We start from the raw sequence: 27,541 nt of genomic DNA on the forward strand, positions 1-27,541 counted from the left end.
TTTAGGTAATTACTTCTCACCTTTTAATTTCACTGTAGTAAAGTTTAACGTTTACAACAACAAAACTTGATGTAACCATAGTTTCCTGTTTAACAGTGTGCAGTGAGGAAATTTTTAGATGTAATGAGTCAATGAGACCATGTATTCTTAAGTATTTATGATACTTCTGGGACAACTGTGCAAGAATTGCAGTGTATGTGCTACTATTATTTGCTTCTCCCAGAATATTGTCATATCCCCTGCACAAACATCATCCATGCAATTCAGCCCTTACAGTTTAGAAATGATGAAGGAATGGTGTAATACCTCCATTAGAGACATCTCTTATTAAACCTCTGATCTTAACTACTTGATAACAGGGGTAGAGGCTGCAAGTTATAATAATAAAACTGGCTAGCTAGTATAATGTAGGTGTAGATTATTAAAGGAACTGTACAAAAGGGAGTATGCCACGGCCATTTTTAAAATATTTTATATTGGTAATAATATCTCTGTTTTGTTCTGTTGTGTTGACATAACATCCTCTTGTCATTAGCAGCTATTTCTTGCTAATATATTGGTTTATGAGTTTTCAATAATAAAGTTCTTCCCCATTTTTGTTGACTGAGAGTTGCTGTTTGAATGTTAAGTAAAAATGAATTTACTCTCACAAGAAGACAGACTATTATCCCTGGGGCCAGAAACTACCTGCTAACCTGCAATAATCACTACGTGGAGTATTTGAAAAGAAAAAAACAAGCTAAGCCATACAAGCATGATGCTGCAATTTTGTTCTAGTGTAATGTCTTCTATTGCCTTCCTAGGATGCATTTTTTGTCATTTTCATTCTTCTCTTACACAGTAAACATTAGAAATGTTATTCCAAATAAAATTAGTTGAAAAGAGGTTAGTTTCATTGTTTAAACAAAAGAAATATTGCTCCTACCATATTTGCTTCTGGAAATTGAAAAGTGAAGATGGAATAGGGGATAGAAAAAAGACTGGAAATTTGCCCTTGAGTTTCAACCTGCTTGGTGCTGAAAATAAACTTTTATTTTTTAAATAAAATTTTCATAAATAATGTTCTTCAAATTGTGGACTTGTAGCATTAGCAACTCATTTAAATAGCCACACTATAAAAATGGTTGGTCAGCATTGTATTTTAATGACAGTTTTGCTCATGAGAAGTGCAAGACATTAGTCCATCAATAAAATCAGAATAATTGCCATATATAAATGACAGCCTGAATCCATGTGTATCAAAGAAGTCCATGGCATTGGAATAAAAAGGGAAAAAAAAAAATTGGTCTAAAATTGTAGCTGATGAAAGACACCCTAAATAAGATTTAGGAATTGCTCTGGCCAGAGATTCCTTTGGTATATAGGTAATTTCAGATGCTTACCTTTAGATTAAAAATATTACTAGTGGTTTTTAGGAAGTCAACACTAGATACTCCAATACTCCTCACAGATGTTCATGCTTTAAATAGGAGAGGTGCTATCATTCCTACAAAATAAAACACATAGTAGGAGGGAAAGGAAAATGCTCCTCCAAGATGTTAAAGTGTAAACACAGGCTCTTGCAATAAAGTACATGGAAAATTAAGTGAGAAATGAAAAAGTTGTGGCAAAAAACAGATTGTAAATTATAAAGAGAAGGGGAGTGGATAAATCTGTCATTTAACACTGAGGATAACTCTCCTAATTAATGAGATAGTTAGCAAGGTAAAGCTGACATAGGAGATGGACTACTCAAAGAGGGGGAAAAGGGGGTACATGAGACTAAAAACTAAGGCAGGAATTCAAGTAAAAAAAAACCTCTAAAATTTAGGATCAGCACATGGACTCTAGAAAAACCTCTGTAGTTAAACAGAAGACATTAAGTTCAATGATCAAACTGGAAGCCATAAAAAGCAAACCTGAAAGCAAAGCAGACATCAGTTCAACTATTTTAATGGCAAAGGAGACATGGCAAATTTCTCATTACCTCACATCTTTACATCATGACATAATATGCTCATTTGTTCCAAGTTTCTGGACTGTGGGTGCTGACCCCACCTCTTTCCCTAGAGTCACAGCATGCAATCAGGGAGTTGTGAAGCATTGAAGATTTACTATGCTCTTCCCTACTCCTTGCATACCCCTAGTCTTCAAGGTCAAGTAACTTCCATCCACCTCTTAAAGCTTGCCCAGATTATACAGATTTACTATCACCAATAATTCTTACACTATTCAATAATAAATTGTGGAAATCTGACTTGAAACTTCAACCTATGAAACTCTAAAAGGGCTCACCCAGTTCTGGTCACTGTATTTAGTGATGGAAAAGGGAAACAAACACATCATTATACTGACTAGCTGACAAAATTCTGTGATGCTACTGGCTGTGACTATATGTTCTAAGTAACAATTTCTAATGAAAAGGAAGCTTGGAAATTTTCAGGAGGAAAAAACCCTTTTGTTTGGTTAGGAATGGATTCTGTACTTGGCTGTTCTGGTAGCATGTTATTACTTCTACCCTGGACTACTTTTGTGGGTACTGGCTGCTTTTGCTGCTTTTGTATTCATTTCTGCTTCTACAGTAAGTTATGTTTCATGTGCTGTTTGGATTACCTTTGTGTTAAGATACTGACACTGAAGTCAGGCTGTAGACACCATTTGTCAGAGATTCAAATAGTAATTTATTAAAAAAGTCTCATAACTAAATTCACTGATGTAATAAGTGTGCATGATAAAATTTAGTACAACCAAATGTAACAGGATTTACGAAGTTCAAATATGGTATCTTAATCCAGACAGTGAAAACTTATAATTACATTGTGTATCCTGGGAGTTTGTTGATTACAAGTTCACTGATGTCTTTGCACTGATTAGGGCCATGTAGTTTTTCCAGGAAATCATCTTCTTTGTCTGACCTACTGTTTTCCAGAACACTAAGTTCAAGATCAGACATGTTAGATGGCAAGTAAGAGCTAACTTGAGTTACTGACTGCTTTTGCCCTGTAGAGGTCTGCCCCTTTCCTGTATTCACATCAGTATCAGATTTAACTTGTTTGCTTCTCAGTGTAGATATTTCTTTAACATGTCGATCACCCCTGTTCTCTTCCTGACTCATCTGTTGGGCTTTCCGCTCTCCATCTAATAATGATGCCTCCATCTCAGCAAGGTTAAGTGAATCAGCAGATTCAGCACTAGTTCCCATGCTGGTTTTAAAGTCACAGCTGCTCCTCAAAGACTGGACTGGAGATGAAGCTGAAGGAACTGGCACAAGATCTGAAGTACTTTGAGCTCTTTGACTTGTCTTTGAAATTCTGGACCTGCTGGATTCTGGCTCTGTATCTGACCTATCTTGCTTTGGTCTTTCAAGCCACAGAGGTTCAGGACTGCTCTCACGAACTTGTGAGTCTCTGCCTGTACACTCAGCATTGGTGAAATCTTCTGAACAAATTGAGTTCTCTGGACTAGGGACAAAGTCATCAGAGTATATGAATTCAGAGTTGTTTTCAACACTCCTGCTGGGGCTTAGTTTATGACCACTTAAAACAGACACATCATCATGCTCCATGGTTTTCTCATGGATTAAGTGTATTGCATTGTTGTAACTTCCTTTTGCATTAGCATCTGATGGGAATGCTGCTGGGAGTTGAGCTTTTGCATACTTTTCCTCATGAGCAGATTTTAACAGAGTTTCCTCTGGTAAGGGGGCTGTAATTATTGAATCATTCCTGGATAGACTTGCAATAGGCTGTTTCTGCAGGCCACGGGATTTATCTCCTGTCACAGAAACTGACTCTGAGAGAGCACTGTTTTCTAATGAAGTCTGAACGATTTTATCCAACTGATTATTCCGCTTTGAACTGCCTCCTGTGCTACAATGCCTGCAAGACACCACATGCTGTTCTTCAGTATTTCTGACCAGTTTTCTCTTGGGTAAGGGGCTTCTCCCTTTCAGCATCTCCATTTGCTTTTTTCTGTACTGCTCCCTCCTTTCATGAATTATCAGCTTATCTGGGTTGGTCTGCTGCAGCCGTAGCCTCAGTGTATTTGTCAGCCCATACATCAATTTCTTTCTGGGAGGTCTGTTCTCCTTAGCTTTGCAGTTCCTTTCACAGGCTGGCTGTCCCTCAGGCTCAGCTTTCTTGGGTCTTCTCCCAACCCCAGAAGACTCTGGGGTGGTGGCCTTTTGACGGCCTTCTTTGAACGGAGGGCTGGTGACTTCACTGCTCCTGCCAGGCCCCACAGGTGTCTCTGCAGGCCTCAGGGCAGCAGAGTGACCGGGGGGCCGTGAGGCTGTGTCCTCCCCACTGCCTGGGGCCTGGTAGAGCCAGGCAAGATGGGGGTGGACAGCAGCAGCAGGCACAGCGCTGCGGGTGAGCACCGACAGCTCGGCCAGCAGGGCACTGAGCAGTGGCAGCTGCACCGGGGCGCTCTGGGGCTCTCGAGGACTGGCAGGGTGCAGCAGCGAGGGCCCAGCACTGCGACGTGGTGGGCTGCGGCCCTTGTCCTTCTGCGGTCTCTGGGGCTCGACATGCTCCCACCGCCCTCTCGTTGCTGGCGGCCGCTGAGGCTCAGCCGGCTCACGGCTGTAATAGAGCAGCGGAGGGCAATAGACGTTGCCTTCCAGCTGCTCACCCTCCTCCTCCTCCTCCTCTTTCTCCTTCTCCTCCTCGTCTGGCGGTTCCGGGGTGGTGGCAGGCGGTGTGGCAGCGCGGGGGCTGGCGGGACTCGCCTCGCCGGCCCCCAGGCTGGTGAGGCGGTAGCGCAGGACCAGCTCCCCGACGGGGCGGCCCGCGGTGTCCCGCAGCGCGAAGCGGCCGCGGCGGCCGCAGGAGGAGGGCGCCCCGGGCCGCTGCAGCAGCTCGGCGGCGGGGGCCAAGGACACGGCGCAGCTGCCCAGCAGGCGGGGAGGTCCCGGGGCGAGCCCGGCGGGCAGCGCCAGGAGCAGGGCGCGGAGCGGGCGGCGGCGGAGCGCGGCGAAAAGCGAGTCCGGGCGCCAGCGGAACAGGCAGCGCTTGCCGCGGCCGAATGGGAAGAGCTGCCCCGCTCGCAGGGGCGGCGCGGCGGCGGCGGGGCGCAGCACGAGGGTGGGGAAGTCCAGGAGGCGCAGCGCCACGGCCGGGTGTTCCGCGGGTGCCGGGTGTTCCGCGGGTGCCCGGAGCTCCGCGGGCCCCGGCTCCGCCACCCGCAGCGCCTCCACCAGCAGCTCCAGCGCGAAGAGCCGCTCCATGCCGGCCCGCGGGCGCCGCTCTCGCGAGAGGCCCGTGTGTGTGCGGGGGCAGGCGCCGCTTTCTCGCGAGAGTCGCGTCCCGCAGCCCGGGGCCCTCAGGGCTGCTCGGCCCCGCGTCCCACCGGCATGGGGTGTGCTCCAGCGGCTCCATGTGCCTCCAGCACCGTGTTGGCCGCCTGCCCTGGGGCTGGGTGGGGGCAGCGGTTGCAGCCCACGGAAACAGGTGCTCCCTGGTGTCTGTCACAAGCGCCTGGTGTGTCGTGGCAGCAGCCGTCGTGCTCCTGCCCTCGGCTCTGAACACCCTGGTCGTGTGTTCCCCACTGTAGTTCTCCAGGGACTGGAGCTCAGGCGGGATGGCCCTGTGCTCCATCAGGCGGCGGGAGTGGTGTTTGTGGAGGGATTGAGGGGCCTTAAACTGTTTCACATTCACAAGCTCACGGAATCACTTGGGTTGGAAAAGACCTCTGAGATCATTAAGTCCAGTCTTTGACCGGACACCACCACATCAACCGGACCATGGCACTCAGTGCCATGTCCAGTCATGCCTTAAACACCTCCCTGGGCAGCCTATCCCAATATCTAATCACACTTTCTGTTAAGGAATTCTTTCTAATGTCCATGTAGACTTCTCTTGGCACAGCTTAAGACTATGTCCTCTTGTCCTATCCATAGCTGCAGCCTGTTCCCACTCCAAGAGAAACATGGGGGTCTGTGTCAAGGGCTGTATACTGAAGAGTCTCTCCACAGTATCTTGGATATGCATTGATAAACTCACATTTTCTCTCCTGTCTGCATGTAAAGTGGGAGTTGACGTGAACACACTTGTGAAGAATTTCATTCCTTAACCTGCTGCCTGGCAAAGAGAGTGCCCTTCCCTCTCTGGCCATCCTTCCATTACACTACAGCCTCCTTGCCACAGGAACAAGGAATACTTGCTGACATAGAAAGAAAATTGTGTTGTTTTCTTCAATTAGTAAGCTGACTCTAAAACAACATCTCCTAAACTGAGGATGTTGGATTAAAATTACAGTACACCCTCGCCACTTACCAGCAGCAAAGTAACTGGAAGAAAAACCAATCCCCACTCTCTTTCTGGTTATTTCCTGCCTTTTTCCCCCCCACTTTCCTTCAGGTGTCAATTCACAATTTTTTAGAATTTTTTTTTTTACTTTTTAGAAAAGTAAAAACCAATAGGAGGTGGTCAAAGAATCCAACTCTTCATTGTTGGTCCGATCCCTTGATTGTTATTTAAAGGACACCTTTCATTAGCTGTTATGTCTGAGAAGAGCGTTAAAGAGTTCCACTTCTGTGTTGTGATCAAGAATTACATAATTGAGTTTTCAGTTGCTCTGCTGCCACTGTTCTAGGCACGTGAGTCAAAGAGCTACATGTCTTCTGCCATCAAGGCTGCCAGTGTTCACATGTGGCCCTGTACTGGCATTGTAGCAGACAAGACAAATGGCCAGTCTGTTTCACTACAGTATTCATGTCCTGCCATCTGTCAGCTGCTTTTCTGTGTTTCCTTTTCCTCCAGCCAGGAGGGCCTGATAGTTTAGTAGACATGCTCCATAAAGGAGAAATGGCAGAAGAAAGACTTCCTGTTACACTGAAATGGACAAGAGATTTCACAGTGGTCAGATGGTCACTCTTGAGGTTGCCTGCAAAGGCAACGGATCAGCATTTTGCCCATTTTATAGGTGGACATTACTGTGACTATGAGGTTTAGTCCACGATTTCTATTCTCTTATATTTGCCATCTTTGGCAAATTTCTATTCTTTTATATTTGCCATCTTACAAACTTGCCATCTTTGTAGAGGAGGATGCATCTTTCTGTGTGGTAACTGCAGTTGGAGTTTGGGGGTGAATTGTGGAGGAACCATATTCTTTTTTTAAGATGATGAATCTCTACATGCAGAAGTTTTCAGTTTCATAGCCCTGAAAATCAGACAATTCCTGTATTTCGTTCTGCACAGATAATATAAATAAAAAGTACGGAATACTTGTGAAAACTATAGGTGTTAATAAGCTGCATAAGATCAGTGTAAGCTAGTGACAAAACAACTATTTAAATAGAAAGGAGTAAGGAGTTTTAAGTTTGTTGCAGTTGGTATGTTTTATTAAGTCAATCCTCCGGTCATGACAGCATATTTCTGTTCAAAATAAATAGAAAACAACATTGTGGTTTTGAATTGCAAGTTAGGGAAAAAAAAGTATTTTTCTTCTTAATAGTCTTAGTTTCTACTAACACCATTTAAAAGAGACTCGTGATAAGACTTCTTTAGATTGCATTTCACTGAAGAGTGATTTAGAAAACAGTCATGCTGCAGAAGTAGGGTTATGGAACCAAGTTTCATTACCTCTACCACTCCAAGGTACATATTCAAATCTACATTAGTTACATTTAGTAATCTTTTTAAAATAGCTCTGCTTCTTCTCAGTTCTCCTTTCTTATAAATAGACTTCAAATTTTCTGGCTTTTTTAAAAAAAGACTGGAAGACTGAGGAATTTTGCTGATTCAGTGAAATCTTTCACTGACCTTGTTTGTATGTTTGAAGTACCAACTTTCTGCCTCAAAAAATTCCAACCCAGACAATTGGTATCATTAACAGCAGCTCAGCAACTTTGGTGCAAATCTATCTTTTGAAGGCTTTGAGATGTCTTTTTTTGCTCTTAATTCCTGTACAATTTCAGATTTATCTATCTCTCTTCACAAAGAGATCTGTCTATACAATTATATATCTGTTTATGGGTTGACACATATGACATTTAAAAAAGTTCTTGAGAAAGCATGGATTTTGCTAGATTCACAACCGAATCTGCCTATTCTGGTGTTGTTCTAAAGACTGCATTTTTTAGAGATCAAATGCTGGCATAAAGAGCCACTGTTTACCTGCATATAAAATTGCTCTTCTCTGTGCAGAATGTACAGGGCAATGCATGGAATTTGTGCAAATATTTGGCCTGGTGGCACTCTGATTCAGAAAGGAGTCAGACAGTCTGCTGGAATATTCAGCTGCAACATAATAGCAGTTCTTAAAATACTCCAGCTTAAAATGCCACCCAGAGAAAACTTATTTAGTCTTTTCTCAGTTGTCTGTTGAGTCAGCCACTTGTGAAGGGGCAATGAACAGGAAGAAATTCAGGAATTAGCATGGCAGTCTTCGATAACTCTCTTCATCAGTTCAGAAAAAATACGAAAATTTATAAAATACATTAGTATTTTATAAAATACTTATACAAAGCATAAGAGGTTTTTGCAATTTATTTAGGTTTCTCTCTTGAAGAATCTAGAAGAAGTTTTGAAAATAAATAAGGTCAAATAAGAAAGCTGAATCTATTCAGAAATTGCTGTTTGCATACGTTTTGGTATATTGTGCAGAGTTTTGCAGGGAAATTTTCTGTGTCCGTATTCTACTTCACGATCCTTAATTTCATGCTGACCCAGATCTAGTGATGTATGGAGCAGTCTAGGAACAGTTGCAATGGTATTATTGGCATAGGCATTTTGTTATCCATCAAAATGAAGGATACTGTGGTTTTGCCCCACCTCTCAGTGTTTACCCTCCTGTACACAAAGTGCCCCATTGTTTGGGTGGTCAGAGCAGCTGGTACAGAACCTACTCAGACATACAGCTCCAAAATTCCTCCCTTGTGTTGCTACCCTAAAGATGCTTGTTAACTCCTCTTACTTCAGTGTGATAGCTCTCACGTTTATTTTCACTCTCTACTATCTTTAGCAGACTTTGGGAGTGCTAAAATAAACATTCTTTGCCTAGTCATGTGGCCCTTCTCCATTTGGCAAACACCCGTCTGTTTGCTGTCTTTTTAATGATTTCATCGCTTTCCTTAGCATTTGACTTTTTCAGAGTGGAGAGAGTTGGGGCTTATGGCAGAGCTACTTCTTCCAAGTCAGCAGGGGTGGTACACAGGATTGGTGGGGGAAATGGTTGGCCTTTGAAATGCATGTGGTTTTCACAGCCAGCTTAGAAATACAACCCGTGCCAGGTTGTCTTCTGATTCCAAATTTCTTCAGGGATTAATGGGACTGCAGCAAAGCACAGCTTCTCCTTCTGTACTGAACAGTCATCATCATCTTTCTTAGATGCAGCAAAACTCGGTCCAAGTAGACATCTAAAGGAAACAAGGAAAAATCTCGCAAGTACTGTGAGAGCCAACAGGAAGCAGGTTGTCACAAATAAAGGAGTTCAGAGAGCTATATTGAACATGACAGTGAGACATATCCACAAGGGTCGTATCTGAGGTGATTTCCTTTATTTGAAAAGAGTTCTTATTAAAGCAAATAGACATTTTTGCTTAAAACAAAACAACAGTGAAGGGTCAACCTCAGGATTCAGCTCATTGAATATTCTTTGTATAATGCCCAGCAACATTCAAAGCCAATTTCCTGAAATATCTGGGTGTTATTAGCACACAGAGGCTTTTCTTTCAGTTTCTTATTTTATATAAACCATCAGAAACTCATTTGGTATTAACAGAAATTCCAGGGGTTCACATGCTGTCATTTATAATTAATTTATGTATCATTGTTTAAACTGTGTTACTTCCCATCCAATAGCTGTGAAGCTCTCAAAAATCCTCAGAAGGATTTGATTTATTTCCTTTGGCTTCATGGTTGCAGCCCATACTTGTCATGCACATATGTAGTGAATGAGGAGAGGATTCCAGGTGCTTAGCCATCCAAAGAGGACAGCTTAGTCACACAACAGAGCAGTTCCTGGATATGTTTCAGAAGCACCGAAAATCTGCAGCAAAAGTTTTTGTCAAGATGTGGGGATCCTTAAAATTCCCATTTTAACTGTATGGCTGGAGAGGTCCTCAGCTCCTCTCAGAGATGTTGTCTTTACAGGCAGTGATTTTTCAGACTCGTCACCTCCTAAAAGGATATGTTTACATCATTTCTCTAGCTCAAGCTGGGAACCATTGGAGACAAATTGCAGTTCAAATATCTGACAGGGCTTCTGACAGCGATAGCTCTTGTGAGCCTCAGGATGGTTCTTAAAATCAATTCAATACTTAGAAGAGATTTCATTAAAACAAAAAAACAGAAATGTCTGCAAATATTTGAGTAGGAAACAGTATTGTGTGCTTTGTACCATTACACTGATGACACTCATTGTTTAATCTGTCATAATTACCACTGTAAAGCATGTTTTTTCAGAGTTTTTTTTTACTTGGTCGCTGCGCATTTTCAACCTCTGATGTTTCCCTTTGTCCCTTTAAAAATAACTTAAAACCAAATTGACTGTTTTGAGAGCTCTCTTTTAGAGAGACAAAAATAAAAAGAGACAGGCATGTTGCTGTGCAGAGCTGGACCAGATCCTCCTCACTGGATGTGCATGAGGCTGAGTTTTATCCAGTTGCCTGTGCCTGGTGGGAAGGGAGTAGAAAAATTCCATCCCACTTAGTGAGTTGGACTTATGAAGCTGCTTGTTGAGGTTGCAGAAAAAAGAGCCAATATGCCCTGTATTTTTCATCTCCCTTCTTGTTTTCCAAGGAGACATGATGGAAATCCCACAGTTCAGTAAGGTGGATTGTGAGAGAGATGGCTCTCTCCTGAATGTTTGTCCCGGGTTTGCCTGACAGTGGGATTTCTAGTCAAAAGGTGAGGTTCTTGTCTGGGCTAACATGTTCCAGGGATCTCAGCAGTGGTGTCCCTCCCTCATATGCTTCATCCCTTCTAGTTTCTGTCCTTGCTGTTGCTCTGCCAGGCAGCAAGTGTAGAGTACTTCCCACTGGTGTCCTGCTAACGTCTGTCACTTGCTGACTCTTTCTTACCATGGTAGTGGCTGTGATGTGAAACTTAAATGTATGGACAGGGAAAAATCAAGTCCCATTACATGGCTTTATTAATTAGAAAGAAAGAATAAATTGTATAAATGTGGGAATCTGTAGATCTAGCTTCAATTCTCTCTTTTGACATAGATCTCCGTGGGAAGATTTTGTTTCTCTGTGCTTGAATTCCTCTTAGAAGATATGACCAGTGTTTCACAGAAGTGCTGAGTGAGTAAGTACCCCCTGGAAGAGAGCACATATCTGATTTGCTGAGAACACAGCATCCCTGCCCACCCTGCAGGCCCTTTTCCCTCGCCAGCAATGGCAAATGTCTATCATCTGGACTGTTTTGTGGCCCCTGAAATGCAGTACCACAGCACAGTGTTGAGGCCACAGCCCTTCACCAGCAGCGAAGAGCAGATGGAAGTGAGCAGTTCCTTACTGCACAACCCGCCCAGCTCTGTCCTGCGTTTCAGAAGTGGCCCTGCAGCACAGCGGGAGCCACTGCGAGGCCGCTGCATGGGTGAGCTTCCCCGTGTTGCCATGCAGGGCTCTTAGGCCCTGAAAATGTGGCAGGCTGCCGGAGCCAATTATTTCCCCAGCTCCTGAGAGGGCTGGTGCGGGCACGGCGCTGTGCTGGCACAGCTGCACTGCTGCCGCTTCCTGCGCTGGCCCCGGCTGGGGATCCAGTGCTGCGCTCCGTGCGGTGTAACTGTGCCTGTAGAGACTTTTTACAGGTAGTCACAATGCTGGAAAAGTATTTAATTCACCGAAATGCAAATAGCCCTGTGGGCTACAGCTAGGGAGGAAAATAGACTTCTTTCTCTCGTGCTACACTGTGTACTCTGTGTGGCGGGATGACAGAGTGCTGTCTGTTGTAAGTCCCTGACACAAGGTCAGACAAAAGCTGTGCCAGTGCAGAGGCCTGGCTGGCCAAACGCCCTCCTTGCTAGCTCCACTGATCATTTGTGAGCTAATTCAGGGATGTCTTTGGCCCAGTAAGTTCAGCTGAAACATCTGTATTGCCCTAACACAAAACTTCCTGGTTTTGCTGATAGGTATTTTAAGCTTATTGCTATTTTGGTGCAGCTTCTTGCATTTCCTTTTTGAACAGTTCCTGTCGGAAGCATGTATTGTTTAGGAAGACATGGCATTAATTACTGTGTGAATTATTTGTCGTGTGGGTACCATGGAAGAAATACATGGGAACTGTTCCAAAGTGTCTTTAATGAGTTCAGTCATCCAAGATCCTGATTTCCATCTCATAAATAATAAACTGTCCTCAATATGCTAATTTAAAATTGCTTTTAAATTGCTTATTTTAATTTTGCAGGGGAAATAATCAAGAAGAAAAAGTTCTGAAAAATGCAGGCCTGCTGTGTTTCTGTACCAGGTCACTCAGGGGTGCAGTAACCTGTCCTCTTCTCCATGCTAAATCCTGAGACAGTCCTGAACATGTGACTAGGCTGGTAATGCTTTCATGTGAAGAGTGAAATTTGAAATGCAGTGAATAAAAATATATATGAAGTCTTTGCTCCATAGAATGTAACCTTGTGAAACAACGTCTTTGCCATCTCCTTTTGGTGGGATCTCCAGTCACAATTTCCACACTGATCGTTTGCTGTTTGGGCCAGTGGAGGCCAGAAGTGTCACTCTGACAATAGACCCAGCCTCTGGCAAGGTAATAGTGTGTGCTCAGCAGTGACCCATCTGCTTCATCAAATGCAACATCAACAGTCTTTTAGATAAGTCTCATCCAGTCTTGCAGTAGTGGGTGAAGGTTTTTCAAAAGGCCTTCTTATATTTGTGGACACTTGTTCAAGGCATGAATATACTGGTAACTGGACTAATGATTTCTCACTGTGCTGACTATAAATAAAAATATTTCTGCTCCAGGCAGGCAGATCATTACACTCAGAGGGTTTAGTACTAATATAACAGTTACCCGTGAGATGTTTCTGAAAACATCCTTTTAATTCTCTTTTTCTTTTTTGACACTCAGCCCTTCAGCTTCAGTAAACACATATGATTTTACATGAATCTGTGTTCTCTAGACTCTGTAAGTTCAGACTAAACAGTGCATAGCATAGCAAAAATACTTCAAGAAAGGAAAAACAAGCGTATTTTGCACATGTACTAGCTGATCATACATCTTCCAGATTTGTTAAAATTCAATACCAGATAAATAGACAGGAATAGGTTTGGATGGTGTCTAGTAAGACACGTATTACTAGAAACACAGTCACCAAAATTTCATTTCAAGAGGCAAACCAGTGAAAAACCCGAAGAGGTTATTCACTTTACTGCCCTGGAAGGAATAGCAGCTTTTTAAAACATTAATATCCTCAATCAGGAATCGCAAATGTTAGTCCTTGGCTCCTTCAAGGGGTAAGAAGAGATAAAAATAGAAGCCATTCTGAGACCTCCCAGAGGGTGACAAATGCGTTCATTCGTTTCCTTATAATGACATATTTCATAAAAGCCTTAACACTGGAAATTCTCAGAGGAAGATTCCTTCCCCCTAATACCTTCTCACTTCTGTTGAAAGCTATCTGTATCATTGCAAGCAGTCAGTGAATAAAACACTTCCTGAAAACTCAGCTGTGTGTCTGTAGGCTGATCTTAAAGAGGAAAAAGGTTCATTCTGCTGAGTGCACCGGGCAGGTGGTGCTGTGACCTGTAATAGTGTGGGAGTGCCTGGCTGTGTGGGACAATGAGAGGGGATGGCTCTGCGTAATTCTTAGCAAGAGGTGAGCAGACCGAAACCCCTGAACCTCTAATCTGTGTGTGGAAAAAACTGCACAAAACAGATGTCAGCTTTGCAGTAGCTTTCATTTCACTCTCTGCTTCTCTCATTTGCATGTCTACCCTGTCAATGTGCTTGGTTTTGCTTTACACTCTGGTTGTGAAAAATACTCTTAAAATCTAGTGCAAGAAAAATAAAGCAACTGACTGCTCTGTTTGTTCATCCCCACTCTAAGGCCTGCATTCATCCTACTTAGTGGAGGCAACCTGGCCACACTGGCCCTCTGCTGAAAGGGATGAGAGGCTCTTCTAGAAGTGTCAGGTCTTCAGGTTAGCAGACTGCCTCTCTAAGTAGTCTTCTGCTGTGTGTTGGTTGTACAGGAACCAAGATGTGTTTAGCTGCCTTGGTTAAATATCTGCAATTTAGTGGAGTGATTTTGAACTCTACACTTTGATCTTTGATGAGGTTGGCAGACAAACAGAGCAGTCAGTTGCTTTATTTTTCTTGCACTAGATTTTAAGAGTATTTTTCACAACCAGAGTGTAAAGCAAAACCAAGCACATTGATGCTGAGAGCTGGAGGTGGAGCCTGAAATGGTACTGTTATTGCAGGTGGAGCTTGCTTGGCCAAATGCTGGCTGAACATAGAGATGAGTAGAGATGAACCCCGAAAAATTCTGTTTGACTTTTTACGCTATAAATAAACCCATAGCCAATAGCTCAGGGGTAGGTCTGTGCATCTAGGATTGCATCCACAGTTCCCTGCAGAGGTCTCTCCATGGCAGTCTTTCCAGAGCAAGGGATCAGCCACAGAGATAAACTGAAGACATAGGACTGAATGGCACCACCCAAGTTGTCCAGTCAGTGCCTGTCCAAATGCAGAAAGGCACACTGCAGATGTGCAGTCATGTGCTCTGTAGCTCATATCACCCCGGGATGCTGTACATTTCCAGGCTTCTCACAACAGACTCCAAGTCTGTGCTAGAAGACAAAATGCCACAATAATTGTGTCACGGGAGGAGAACAGGAGAGATCAAGGGCACTTCTAAGTCCTCCTGACTAGCAGGAGATTTGCTGGGTGACATTTGCAGATGCTTCTGGACCCCGCACTGTGCTGCAGAGAAAGATAAACAAAACCCAGCAGTCCCTGTTGAGCTAATCTGAAAAGGGGTTGCTTCCCGGTTCCAAATCTGGTGATTAGCTCAGCCCTGTGCATGCAAACAAGCACAGACAGCTGATGGATGCTGATACCTCAAGGCACACTGATGAACCTTTTATCTCTCAGTTTCCATGTTTACACACTTAACTGACCCAACATGAAGTAAAATCCTCTGTCTTAAATTTCTGTGGAAAAAAAAGATAAAGGGGGTCAGGAAAAAGTATATTGTTTGAGAAAAATGCCAGCCTTAATATTAAACTATACTGCTCTAATTTTACTCCTATGATTTCCTGTGTACAAAAGATCTTCAGTAGGAGGTTATTTTTTCTTTAATAAACAAAGGCTTTGCTTTGCAATGTACTGCTGATTGGCACAGTCACTGTATAACATACAAAGGCAGATCTGTAAACAATGTGCTGTGATCTTATCTGATCTGCAAGCTGGATTATATATCATCAATATAATTTGTAGCAGGATATTTGTATAGATGTTGTGAGGTGCATTGGAAACTCCTCTGAAATCACACTGGCAAAAAGGAGACAATATTAGCTTAAATAAAAGATGCTATCAACTTAACAGCTCCATGAATATGTGTTATTACTAGAATAGGAAATCACAGTTTGCAGGTACTTAGAGCCAGCTAAGAGAAAACACATTGGCTATCATTTTCTGTCACTAATGTGTTAGATCACACAGGGAACCAGTAATTACCTGCAGAGATTTTCAGCTGTTGTTCACAGGTTTGTGTGTGGCTCTCCAGTTCCATCACTTGTATCTGAAGTCTTTTTTTGGTACCAGAGAAAGAAGGGCTTGAAGGGCTTAGCCCCAGAGAAGGGGGGCTGCTCAAGTCCCAAGTAGTTGAGAGGTGCCATTCTGCAAACAGTTACTTCTATCACAAACAAAATTATTTGGTTCCTCTGCTGGTATTCTTGAAAAGATGAATGGACACTGCCAGCACTGTTCAGGAGACCAAGCTAAATTATCATAATAGACTCTTGTGGCCAAAATTTTTGTGTGTCACTGACAGGTTCTCCTTTTGTGTTAAGGTTCAAGATACCTAATAGTATAATTTAGGTACCAAGAGCTGGTTATGGTGTCAGTGACTCTACTCATACTGTGCATGAAAATATACTTTAGCTTTTACAGCAATAATTTCAGACACTTACACATACTTTGTGTTTGCTTGAAGAAAATAAGCTGTGCTCTACAGTTGATAATAAAGGGCTTCTTTTTCCTGAATAGTACCTAAAATTGTAACCTAGCAAGAATACTAGGGAGGCTGGAAATGTCAACTTTGCCCAGTCAACCAATATTTTTCTTTTTATTGTGCCAGTGGCTGCACCTTCTAGAGCCCTGATGCTGTAATGGGATGCGTGAAGCTAGAGACAGAGTAAAGCTCCAGATCCGGAGCTGAAGCTTCCCCAGTGTGAGAAGTGTTGGTGTTGGTTATGCTTCCTGTCTAGCTGCTTTTCAAGTTGCAAAAAGAGTTTCATGTCTAGTATAACACCCTGTAAAATAAGAGTATGCACTGACTTATCTTGTTAAAATTCCTTTCATTTTCTTAGTTCTTTTTCCTCCCTTTGTTAGTTAGGAATGGTAGAGGTCAGTGGAGCTTTGTAAAGGACCTTTTCATCAAGGGTGAAACATATTAATCATGCTGCAAATCCTGCCTGCTGGCTGATGGGGTGCTTCTTTGTGCTTGTGTACAGGCCAGTCAGAGCCCCAGGAGAGCTGTATGCACATGTGTGCACCTGATGTATGAGCTGATTTGCAGGGATGGAGAACAGCTGAGAGTTGAAAGCGTAAAAAGTAATGAAGTTCTGCCAGATGCAAAAAGTAAATGAGTAGAAGAAAATACAAAACTACACATTTGCTGTATCACTTTCCTTGTTACCTCTTTCCAAAATAGCCACATTTTGGTGGGTTTTTTTTTTCCCTTCTCCTTGACTGTATTTGTATCTTCACATTTATTGTTAGGGTTTGTTGTGTTGTCAGCTTCTAAGAGTGGTACCCAAAATCAGACATTTCTGCTCAAATCAGTAAGTCTCCAAATGAGACAAATGAGTTTGATTTCTTCCCTAAACGTTAAAAATGTAATTTCTTGCTCCTAGGGTCCTCTTTGGACCACTGTTCTGGTTAAATTCAAGGGCTTAGTTCTAGAGTCTTTACTCCATGAGGGAGATCAGGCTTCTTCCTTTGAGAGTTTGCTCCTGACCTGAATAACAAAGGAACTGAAACAAGGGCAGGGTGAGGCTAGGGAAGGTTTGCTCACTGGTGTAGCTCATTAGGGGACTTTGGTGCTTTGCTACTAAACCTTTTGGTTCTGCCAAGTTTCCTGACAAGAGCTGCAGGACTAACAATGGAAAAGTAGGTCAGGAGTAGAACTTGTAAATCTACTCAAAGGGCCAAAAACACAGTTTGTGTAGGAAAAGAAGAAAAGAGAAAGGAAAAAAAAGAAAGATTTTAGGGTGAAGAGAAGGACAGGAAGGCCAGAGGTTGGTAGGACTTCTTAAGTGAACCCTGATGTGTAATTATACATCTGATTACAGATTACTTTGTAATGGGGTCTGAAAAGTTCTTTGGTTTCTTCAGCAGGGCTTTCATTAGCACTTCAGAATCTTTTATTCTGCAGTGGCTGTTAGCAGTAGGACCAGCCTGCCTGCCTGCCTGCTGGGATTTTGTCTCTGCAGTGGATGAGCAATGTGCTGGCCTGCTGCATACATATTCAAGTGTGTAGCTGCACCCCTACTGAGACCCAGGGAAAGCAACAGCAGAAAAACAAGAGTTTTTGCAGGATGGACCCTTTCCTTTGAAATGTGGTAGGTAAGTGGTTTCTTTAAATGGAGGAAGAAAATCGATAGAAGGAGTTTCTACGTTGGAAAAAACACCATTCCCAGTGTTGTCTTGGGAGTGAACTTCAAAACACATCTCAGTCTGGGCAATGTGCACTGGTTATCCAGCACACACACAGCATACACCTTCACTTTTTATTCAGCTGAACTTCTTGCCACACTGGTGAAATTTCCAATATATAGCTGGTGTAATGAGTTTTTTATATTTAGACATAAATTCTTAGGAGGTGTCTGTAACACACAACCCATAACACACTGAACTGTAATCTGATATTAAGCAAAATCTGACAGTGGGTTTTCCACCACATCCATAATTCCAGCTAGCTTCCAGCAAATATTTGATATATTTACGTTGTATATATTGTATATAGTTGATATATTTACATTTCTTCTGCTTTATAATATAACTCTTGTTAACTGTTAGAGTTTTTGCTGTTCTTTTTTTACTGTTTTTAACTTTTTACTTATTTTTTCCTAGCAATTTCCTAGAATACAAGCTTAAAAACCATGCTGGCGTGATACACCATTTCAGCTGAAGTAAAAGCCCTTTAGCATACACATTTACTCAGAGAAGGCAGGAGTGAGAGAGCAGCAGGATTTATTCTTACAAGTGTAATCCTTTCATGTAGAAATTTCACCTTAAAAATAATTTTGCCTTTGGAACAGCTTCCTGTGCATCAGGCACTTTCTGCATTTGGTGTTACCTGCCAGGATGTTTGCCCCTCCTCAGTCAAACTGAGTGCAGTACTGCCTGCTGGTTTTTCCCTATCAATAATTAATACATCATTTGATGGGCAATGAATGTCTTATAGAGGCCATTTTAACAAAACAGAACAATGTCTTCCTTCCATCTATCAATGAGAGACATTTTCATCTGTCTTTACAAATTCTCTCATTTCCCTTCTGAATGTTGGAAGCCTTTTCCCAGAAAGCACAAACAAGAGACACTTCATTATCATCGTAACACGGAGTTTTGAAGGAACACTCTCAACTTAGAAATCTACATTTCTGCCTGAAATGTTTTACCTCCTAGTGTTACAAGGACAGCATGGAACTCACTGAGAGTTTAGGGAGATAGAGTTCTTGTTTTTCACTTTTATTTCCTCCTTCTGACAGCTCTCTCACTGCCTAGCCTCAAGGTTTGCCCCCAGCCCATCACCAAGCTCCCTGTCCTTGTACAATAAGGGCACAGGCCAGTTTTAATTATAGAGGTGTTGAACTCCAGTACATGTGCAGGAATCACAGGTGTACAGCACCAAAGCCGTTTTGAAATTAGGGTTGGGATTTTTTTTTTCTAGTTTATCTGAAAATCTTGGTGGCTACTCTTTAGACAGCTCTTTATTTATCTGGAAAATGGGTTTGATGTGGGCAGGGATAGTTTTCATCCACAAATTCCCTCCTCTTGCAGCTGCACGCTACAGCGTGGTTTGGAGGCCCCTGTAAAGGCACAGACATACCAGGCAAGGATAGGGAAGTCGTACACTGAGGAGCTAGCGATCTGTAGGAGTAGTAGTGATGGATAGGAGCTGTTTATCTTTTGGGCAGTGACCACAGAAGTCCACTATGTAGAGGCCTGAGACCACTGGCTGTACTTGTTTCTGCGCTGCAAGAGTCCCCAGGGAGTAGCATGCTGTGGAGTGACCTCACACATTTGGCAGAACCAACCAGCCTTGTGAAAATCTTCCAACATATTCTCACTCTCCCTACTACAAGTGACAAAATGTACATTTAATCTCCTGACAAAATGTTCTCTGCTCGAATGAAAATTTGAAGCACTGAATTTTTTTGCTTCGCCATCCTCTGAACATGGAGCATTGCCTGAAAGGTGATGTGTGCTCTTTTCAGATGGCCGGAGATGTCTGTCCCACCTGGCAGCTCCACATGCTCTTGGTGTAGGGCTGTTTATGTGTTGTTTGGTCCACTCTCAGCATTCCTGTGTGCAGTGCCAGTATTTGAGTTGAGCCACAGGTTTGTAACAACTATCACTGGCTGAGGATCTGGACCATCATGTGCTGCAGTGTGCTGGCAGAAAGAGTCCAATAAATGAATTGCAGTATATAATCTGTGTTTTGCAACGAAGGGTTTAAGTTATTTATTTCTTGGCATTTTATGCTTGATATTTGCACGCTTTTTGAATAAAATATAACAGTTTCTGGATGACATCAGACTCTTTTCCATTTTTGTTGTGTTTTATGTCTTTTCCTCACACTATGTTTCAGTGGCTGACATTTCCCAAATGTTTTCTATGAGAGCTGTAAAATCTTAGGATTATAATAGGTGTATAAGTGTTGATGCAGTTTTACATAGCTTGCTATTTATACTGTACACTAACTTAATGTTTCTTATGAGTTACAAGATTGTCTTTAATAATTAATTATGTGCCTTACTTAATTAGTTTTCTTTCCATGGAGCTCAATAGCAGGATTTAATTAAAGAAAACTTTGACTGTCCATTGTCTTTCTCCCCCTCTTTTGTAATTATCATTATAATTTCTAAGCTGTTTTCAAACAAAATTATGTGACAGGACAGTGAGGAGTTAAGATTTAAATAAAGCAGAACTGATAAACCAGCTACTATTTTGGGGATAGGCACAGAAATATTTGGCATGTTTTCAAGAAGTTGTTATGCTCTTTTAACACCTCTAAGCTGGGAGTTGCTTGGGTAGCAGGACAAAATTATTTTTCTCCCCATTAGTGGTATGATGCATGTATACAGATTACTTAGAGCTGTATGAGCAGAATAATAATAACCTTACTGTGTTCTCGCTGAAGTATTTCTCAAAGATTTCCTATATACCTGTATTTTGTCCCCCATCCCATTGCTCAGTGTTTTAATTAAATTTTCCCCTGAATTGATTACATCTACATTTTCCCATGGGGCTGTATATGTGAATTTCTTTTCTTCTCCTATCTGTAATGCTTGTTGTTTAAATCTTTTCTCTCAGTCTCATTTTTTAAAAGATTTGCTGATTGCAATTTGATTACCTGTTCACCATTTTACAAATTATGTTACCCTAATTGAGGTCTAGAAATAGAAGTCCAATAAATGGGTCTATTCAGAAATGTTTGATTTTATACCATTCTATTCTGTTGATCTCAAAATTCCATGTTAGAGTAGATGATTATTTTTAAGCCACTGTAGAAAGCACTAAATTAAAAAAACTAAGAAAGAATAGTTGCATTTATGCAGTAGCTGTTCTTAGAGACTGCAAATGGGAACAGATACTGAGTCTATTGTAATTTTCAAGTAAGACAACTGTTACCTTGGTGAAAACCAGGACTTTTAAAGAAAGATTTTCAAAACAACTTCTGAGAAGTTTAGAGGGATGAATTTCATTCAAAGGCAGATTTACACCAGTCAGAGATTCCTCTTACATGGAGGGGGAGGTGGCAGTGGGAAGGACATTATCAGAAGGATAGGCAAATTCACTTTGTTTATGTCTCTGAGTGAATTTTGCTTGTGGCTGTCTAAAACTTGATATTCTTCAGTGACCCAAGCCTGTCCCAAATTCTCATTTAAACATTAACTTATGCATATATACAATTGTCTGGCTGGAAAGGCTTTTCTTCACAGCATGCTTTGCCAGCACAGCAGTCCCAGCAGCAGCATCCCCAGAAGCGTGTGTCCCATGTGTTTCCAACAGAGGCATTTCCATATTAACCAGATGCTGTGGGACACCCTGGAGCTGGCTGTTCCATGGCTGTTCACCTTTCGGATCCATGCTCCTCTGCCTTCTGATGTGCAGTACAGAATTCGTGTACTTTGCTGCAGCTTAACTGAATTACTCTTCTGTCACCCAGGCTCTGTGATGCTATAAAGGCTGGTTAACATATATATGAAAGCCATGGCTCACCACTGCACTTTCTGTGACACATGCTCTTGTCAAAGGCTTTCATCACAAAAAAACATTAAAAAGTCGTGACCGCTACTGAAAAGATCCAGAAACAGGACTAACAAGTAAAGATGTCAAGAAGTGCCCTACCCCCTCCTTCCTTGGGTTTTGAATGGGAAGAGAAATCTCTTGTTTTAGTCGCTTTTTATTTTTTTGCCTCCTCAGCAGTGAATGAATGCCTCACTCGCTTCACATGAAGGCCTCTTGCTGCCAAACACCTGCAATCAGTAGCTCACCATTTGGCTGGGAAGTCAAAGGCAAGACACATGCCATGCCGAAACCGCATCACTCCCTTCCCTGAATGCTGCAAAGCTGCAGGAGGGGCACCTAGCAGTGCCTTAGGGTTTACAGTCAGCTGTAGAGTGTGTGTTGGTGTTAAGTGTGCTTAACAGTTATATACAGAGTCTCTGTGGAATGCATTGCATCCCTCAGGATCAGAGATTGTGTGCTACCTGGACAGGATGGTGACAACAACCTTGCTGAAGCACACAGAAAGCAAATTTGTAATATGTTGCTTGTGTTATTCTCTCAAACAATTATTATAATCCATATGTGTATAAAACATGCTTTCTGTGGTTGTATCATTAACCGTAGCAAGGTCAGTGTGCTCCCCAGATGTGCTTCCATTATCCAGCTCGGCAGGGTTAGAGCACAGGACACATTGCAAAGGGGAAGGAACGTTCACTGCACCAGCTTTGCTGGTGCCTGAGGAGAGCAGCAAGTCCTATGGATGGAGCCTGGCTGTGGAGAGGCACTTGCTTTGCTGCAAAGGGAAACAGGAAGCCACTTAATCTGCTGCTGTGGGGAAAGGAGGATTTTCTGCTAGAGGTGTGAGTCCTTGTAAAAGGCCCATAAGGTCCCATGTCCCCAGGGAGTGATGGTGTCTAAAGGGCAGTGTGGGCAGAGCAGCTGCAGCCGTATGTGGGAGATATTTCTTTCCTCTTGTATTCAGCAGTGTTACTGCCAGTTAGTACCTGTGGAAGTGAGAGAGGAGACAAACCATGTTTTCAGGGTTTTGTCCTTTTCTGAGTGCTGTGAGTGCAAAGAGGCAGTTTTGAGGCTGTTAGCCACTTACACATATAGCAGAAATTTAAAAATGCAAACTTTGGGCTGCAAAGGGTCTGCCTACAGGAGTCTGACTGCATATAGAGTCTTTACAATCATTTAAAATATAACAAAAATATGATTTGTAAACATAATCTTTTCTCTTCTTGCAGCTCACAATGGTTATTTTTTTCACTGAAGTAGGTAAGAGCTTAATACTGATTCTTTTGCCTCCAGATAAGACCCCATCAAAACAGTTTCTGTATAAAGATGGTGACTATTTACTATATTGAAGATGCTCAAGCAGATTTAATATCTTACCTAAGGGGCTGGAGAGCGCTGGGTCTTTAAATGAAATTTATGTGATGCTGAGGGATTTAAGACATTACTGAGCAAACGTCTAAGGCTAATAGAGTAAGAACAGGGATTGAATTAAAATCCAAAGTGCAGCAAGACTGCTTTGCTCTCAGTGTCTAGCTCATGCTGCTAGAAAATAGTGTCCTTTCCTCAGCTATATTCCAACAGCCTTAGTTGAACTGTGCAGAATTTCACACCTCTGGCTTGGGGCTTGTCTGCAAGTGCTTGCTGGGCGATGATGTGGGTACTTGCAGCTGCTTCTCACACCACTGGTGGTAAGGATAATCACTGCATATTTTGGGGCTTCCTTAATTCTTCTATGGCTTTCCTTCCTTACAGCACTGAATTAGACCAGGGAGAATGGATCTCAACCTGTCTCCCTTCCGTCCTGCATTTTGGGGAATGTCTGATCTCACCATGGGGATCTGGACAACGCAGCTCAGAGGAAGATGCCCAGCTTCATTCTCACAATGTGCTTATTTGGCCCTAATGATTAGTGGTAGCTGATGTAGTAGTCACTGACAACCATTTAGGATAGAAATATTGAGGTATTGTGAGTGTCCTGGTTTGGGGCAAATTTGGGAGGAAACCTCCAAAGGAGTCATTCTAGAAAGCAGATTCAAACGGCCCCTCCCCCTACCGGTTCGGGAAAATACTTCCTTGGAGAAAAGTGTAAAAAACCTGTTTATTTAACAAACGAAGTGTTTACAAACATAAAAAATTAATAACATTAAACAATAAAACCCCTCGCTGTTCTGAAGAGATGGCAAATTCAGAAAGTCCTTGTCGTGGGTGTAACTCGACTCGCTCAGTCTCTTATCAGTCCCTCCTGCACTGGAAAATGCCACGTCTTGGGCTCTGGTGGGCCACAGGCCTGAGCTCCTGGTGCTTTTCTGGGTTTTCAGTCCAGAGCAGGGCCAATCCATTCCAAGAAAAAACAACAAACTCAGGATGTGAGATTTGTTCTAAGGCCACTCCATTTCTGACATATGTGCTCTAATGCCCCTGTGTTTGCTTCATCTGAGCTATTACTGTCCCAGTCATTAGCCCCATTCCTCTATCATAGGACATCACCAACAAGTAAGTGGTGGTGAAACAAACCAAGAGATCTGTAGGCGCATCAGGTGCTAGTGTTGGTGTTTCAGTGTGAACTGCCATTCATTGCTGCTTTCCTGTGCAGGGTAGCAGGCCAGGTGCTCATCTACTCAGGGGCTCAGTGCCTACTGCCACTGCCTGGGGTGAGGGGATTTATGGCAAAGGGCAGGGATGGAGCAGTTTGTCCTGGTTTGGGGACAATCTCTAGCCCGGGTGTTGACATTAGCCTCAGTACATTTTCAATCTACTGGTTCACTCTCTTGTACCTAAATACATGTACAAAAATAAATTGAGAAGTTTGGGCCTTTCAGAAGGCTGGTCACTTAGCAGTGTCACCAGGCAGGTGACCATGGATGTGTTTGCCAGTGACCCAAAGGAGGGCAGAGTCATCTTTCTCTCTTGTTTAGCCTCCTGCAGATATAGATGCTTCAGCTTTCCTGCATGGCTGCTGCAGGAAACACACGTGAGTGCAATGATACCTGGGAGCAGGAGGACTCAGGGCCTGGGCAAGCTGGTACATCTGCTTAAACCTGACCTGAGCAGGCACTGGAACAGAGAAGCTGTGGATACCCCCTCCTGGGAAGTGTTTAAGGACAGGATGGATGGAACTCTGAGCAACCTGGTCTAGAGGAAAGGTGTCCCTGCCTACGCAAGAGTGTTGGAGCTAAATTATCTTTAGGGTCATATCCAAGCCATAAAATTGTATGATTTTATGATATTCTTAACCCCATGCTGTGTCTGTTATCAGCAGCAAAGGGATTATTGATGAGATTCTCAAGACTGAGCTGTAGAGCTGAAATCAGTGACAGGTGCACGCCTAAACCTGCTAGCTGGCTTTGAGAATGCCAGCTTCCCTCTGTTGTTTATTGGAGAGCCCTGCTGCAAGAAGTTATAAAGTAGCAGAGGATGCAGTAGTATTTAGCTGCTGCAGAAGTGAAAAAGAATTAGGTGCTCTTTTTTTGCCAGATTCCCCAGCTGTTGTAAACTGGCTGCTCTTTGCCAAAGTCAATAGAGCTACATCAATTTGCTCCAGCTCAGGATTTGACTCTGTGAGGCTGTATCAGAGCATGTGTCACTTCCCTTTGCAGGCAGGTGAAACTGCAATGAATATAGAAAAAAATCTTGCACCTAGGGCAATTGAATAGATAAAAGTATATTAACAAAAAATCAGTGCAGGGTTGTGCTTCTGTCAGCATTTGTTCTGTGTATGTGTATGTGTCTGTCCCACCCCATTCCTTCTTTGCACCTGCATCACTATGGTAACTAATGAATGACTATTTAATTTACCAATCATTTTATGCAGCAGTTCAGTGTTTAAAATATTCCAGCACTGTCTGTCATACACATATGTACAACCACATACAATCTGTCACACAGGAAATATTATAGATGCTTGGCATTCATATTTTAAGCTGAATCTATTTACCTGTCTCTCCAAATAGGACATGAGGCTTTTATCTACTTTGATGATGGCCACAAGCTGAATTCTATGTGCAGGTAATCATAGTTGTATTATTTCATATTTGCTGTCTGTATGTGTCAGCTGTCAGCCAGCACACCTGAAATAAAGGCAGCACCATTTACATACCAGAGAATTTCTGCCCAACTCGCAGGTCTTAGGAGTTATTTAGAAGTTTTCAGAAGAAAAATGGTATTTTGTGTTTCTGGGAGCCAGTCTAAAACTGTTATTTTGGAAGAAAAAAAGGAGAAGGACAACTATCACTAGCTTTTCAAAGGGATGGTGTGTGCCTTCAGACATTTGAAGTCTTCAAGAAAAGGATAAGTAATTGCTGGAGGAATGCTAGGACAGCTGCATGCTCTTCTGTGGAGCTGATGTAGGTGGGCACTGACTGGGAAAGGTAGTTTAGCAACTACTCTCATTTTGTTTTCTCTCAGCTCTCCACCTATTTCAGTGCTGTGATAAGTGGGAGATTTTCAGGAGATCCCTAGATACCTAGGTACATTTTTGCTTGAAGGGGACTTGATTTCATTCTATCCTATAGAATTGTGCAGCTGCAAAGGGAATACATTCCCAGTAGAATATACTCCTGCTACAGGTGAAGCAGAGAGTTTAATATAGTTTTAATAAAGTTGCTGGTTTCTTTTTTTTTTTTTCCTGTCTTGGACTGCTTGAGAAAAGATGTAAAAGGTGTAAAAGAGTGAAGGGAGAGGAGTGACAGTATACATCCAGGCATGAAATGCCCTGAGTGGTTGCAAGAGAAGTGACATTTCCCTCATGGAGATGATGGGACCTGAGACTTGACCACAGGCAACTTTCTCAGGGCCTGTGGTGGGAGAGGTTTGCCTGGGCTTAAGGAGAAGGAGGAGATTTCAGATAATCTGGAAAGAGTTATGAGAAGTTTAATGCTACACAGTCCTCCAGCTCTGCTCTAGAGGGAAACCACAGCAAATTGGACTGCACATATACCTTAGTGCCCTGTGGAAGGTAGCTTGCTTCTTTTGCTCATCTCTTGAGCCATCCTGGGATGCTCACAGGTAAAAATTCCTGGCAGCAGGCAGTTGTTTCCACTTCACTTAGCTGAATGTGCACATATGTATGTATGTAAGCAGACTGTATTTGCAATGCCACAACTCTGAAACAGCTGGTTTGGATACGTGAAGCTTGAATATTCTGGGTAAACACCACTTTGTCCAAATCCTGGCCCTAAGAGCAGCTTTTGACATGGTGGATATGCTTCATTGCAGTTTCATATCTGAAACAGAGGACCAAGGACTCCTAAATCACGTCCTATTATTGATATATAAGTGTGCAGTGATCCAGACAGGTAGTTTTACTGCAGGTTACATGAAACAATAACTGGTTGTATGATGGCCCCCAGTTAACCTGTGGTAAGGTGAAAGCAGGGGCACTGGACTAGAATGAACTGTTACATCCCAAGGTTGATTTAAAGCTAAAATGGGACCTAGATTCACCCCATCTGCAAAACTGTGTTCTTGCTCTACAGCAAGTGTTTCATTTCATTGCCTATATCCAAAGCAGGCTGCCTTAAAAACCTGCCTTCTTCCTGAATCCAGATCCTGGTTGCACATGAAGCAGAAGAGCCCTGGTAAAAAGACTAAGTAAAAACCCTGCAATTCTCAGCTCATACAGCTCTCTCCCTCTATGTCCATATTAAAAGTGTATCTCTCTTCCCAAACTCCTAGTAGCTTCATTTAGTCTGGGCTTGATTTGGAAACCACTCCAGTTCAGGCCACGTCCATTATGTGCTGCACTGCTGCTCACTTGGAAGCTGTTGGGTGTTCCCAAAAGAAAACTATGGCCATCTCACAGGGATGAGTCATCTCTGACAGCTGGGTGAGAGAGGATTTTCTAGTTGTACACAACTCTGAGGTTTAAAAAATCCCCAAGCCCTTTATTTTGTTCCACATGGCGCT

At 42.6% G+C, this 27,541-nt stretch overlaps 2 protein-coding genes across 2 annotated transcripts in view; one reads left to right on the forward strand and one right to left on the reverse strand.

Annotated features, from left to right (window-relative positions):
• SIPA1L2 (signal induced proliferation associated 1 like 2) overlaps positions 1 to 27,541 on the forward strand; it is a 254,937-nt gene that overhangs the window by 51,583 nt on the left and 175,813 nt on the right. The gene's annotated exons all lie outside the window — the stretch shown is intronic.
• MAP10 (microtubule associated protein 10) lies at positions 1,917 to 5,218 on the reverse strand. The gene has a single exon (XM_064413824.1). The coding sequence runs from the start codon at positions 5,204 to 5,206 to the stop codon at positions 2,792 to 2,794; it is 2,415 nt and encodes an 804-aa protein (XP_064269894.1). The 5' UTR covers positions 5,207 to 5,218; the 3' UTR covers positions 1,917 to 2,791.

The sequence above is a fragment of the Passer domesticus genome, chromosome 3 (assembly GCF_036417665.1).
Source record: "Passer domesticus isolate bPasDom1 chromosome 3, bPasDom1.hap1, whole genome shotgun sequence".
Classification (NCBI taxonomy): Eukaryota; Metazoa; Chordata; class Aves; order Passeriformes; family Passeridae; genus Passer; species Passer domesticus.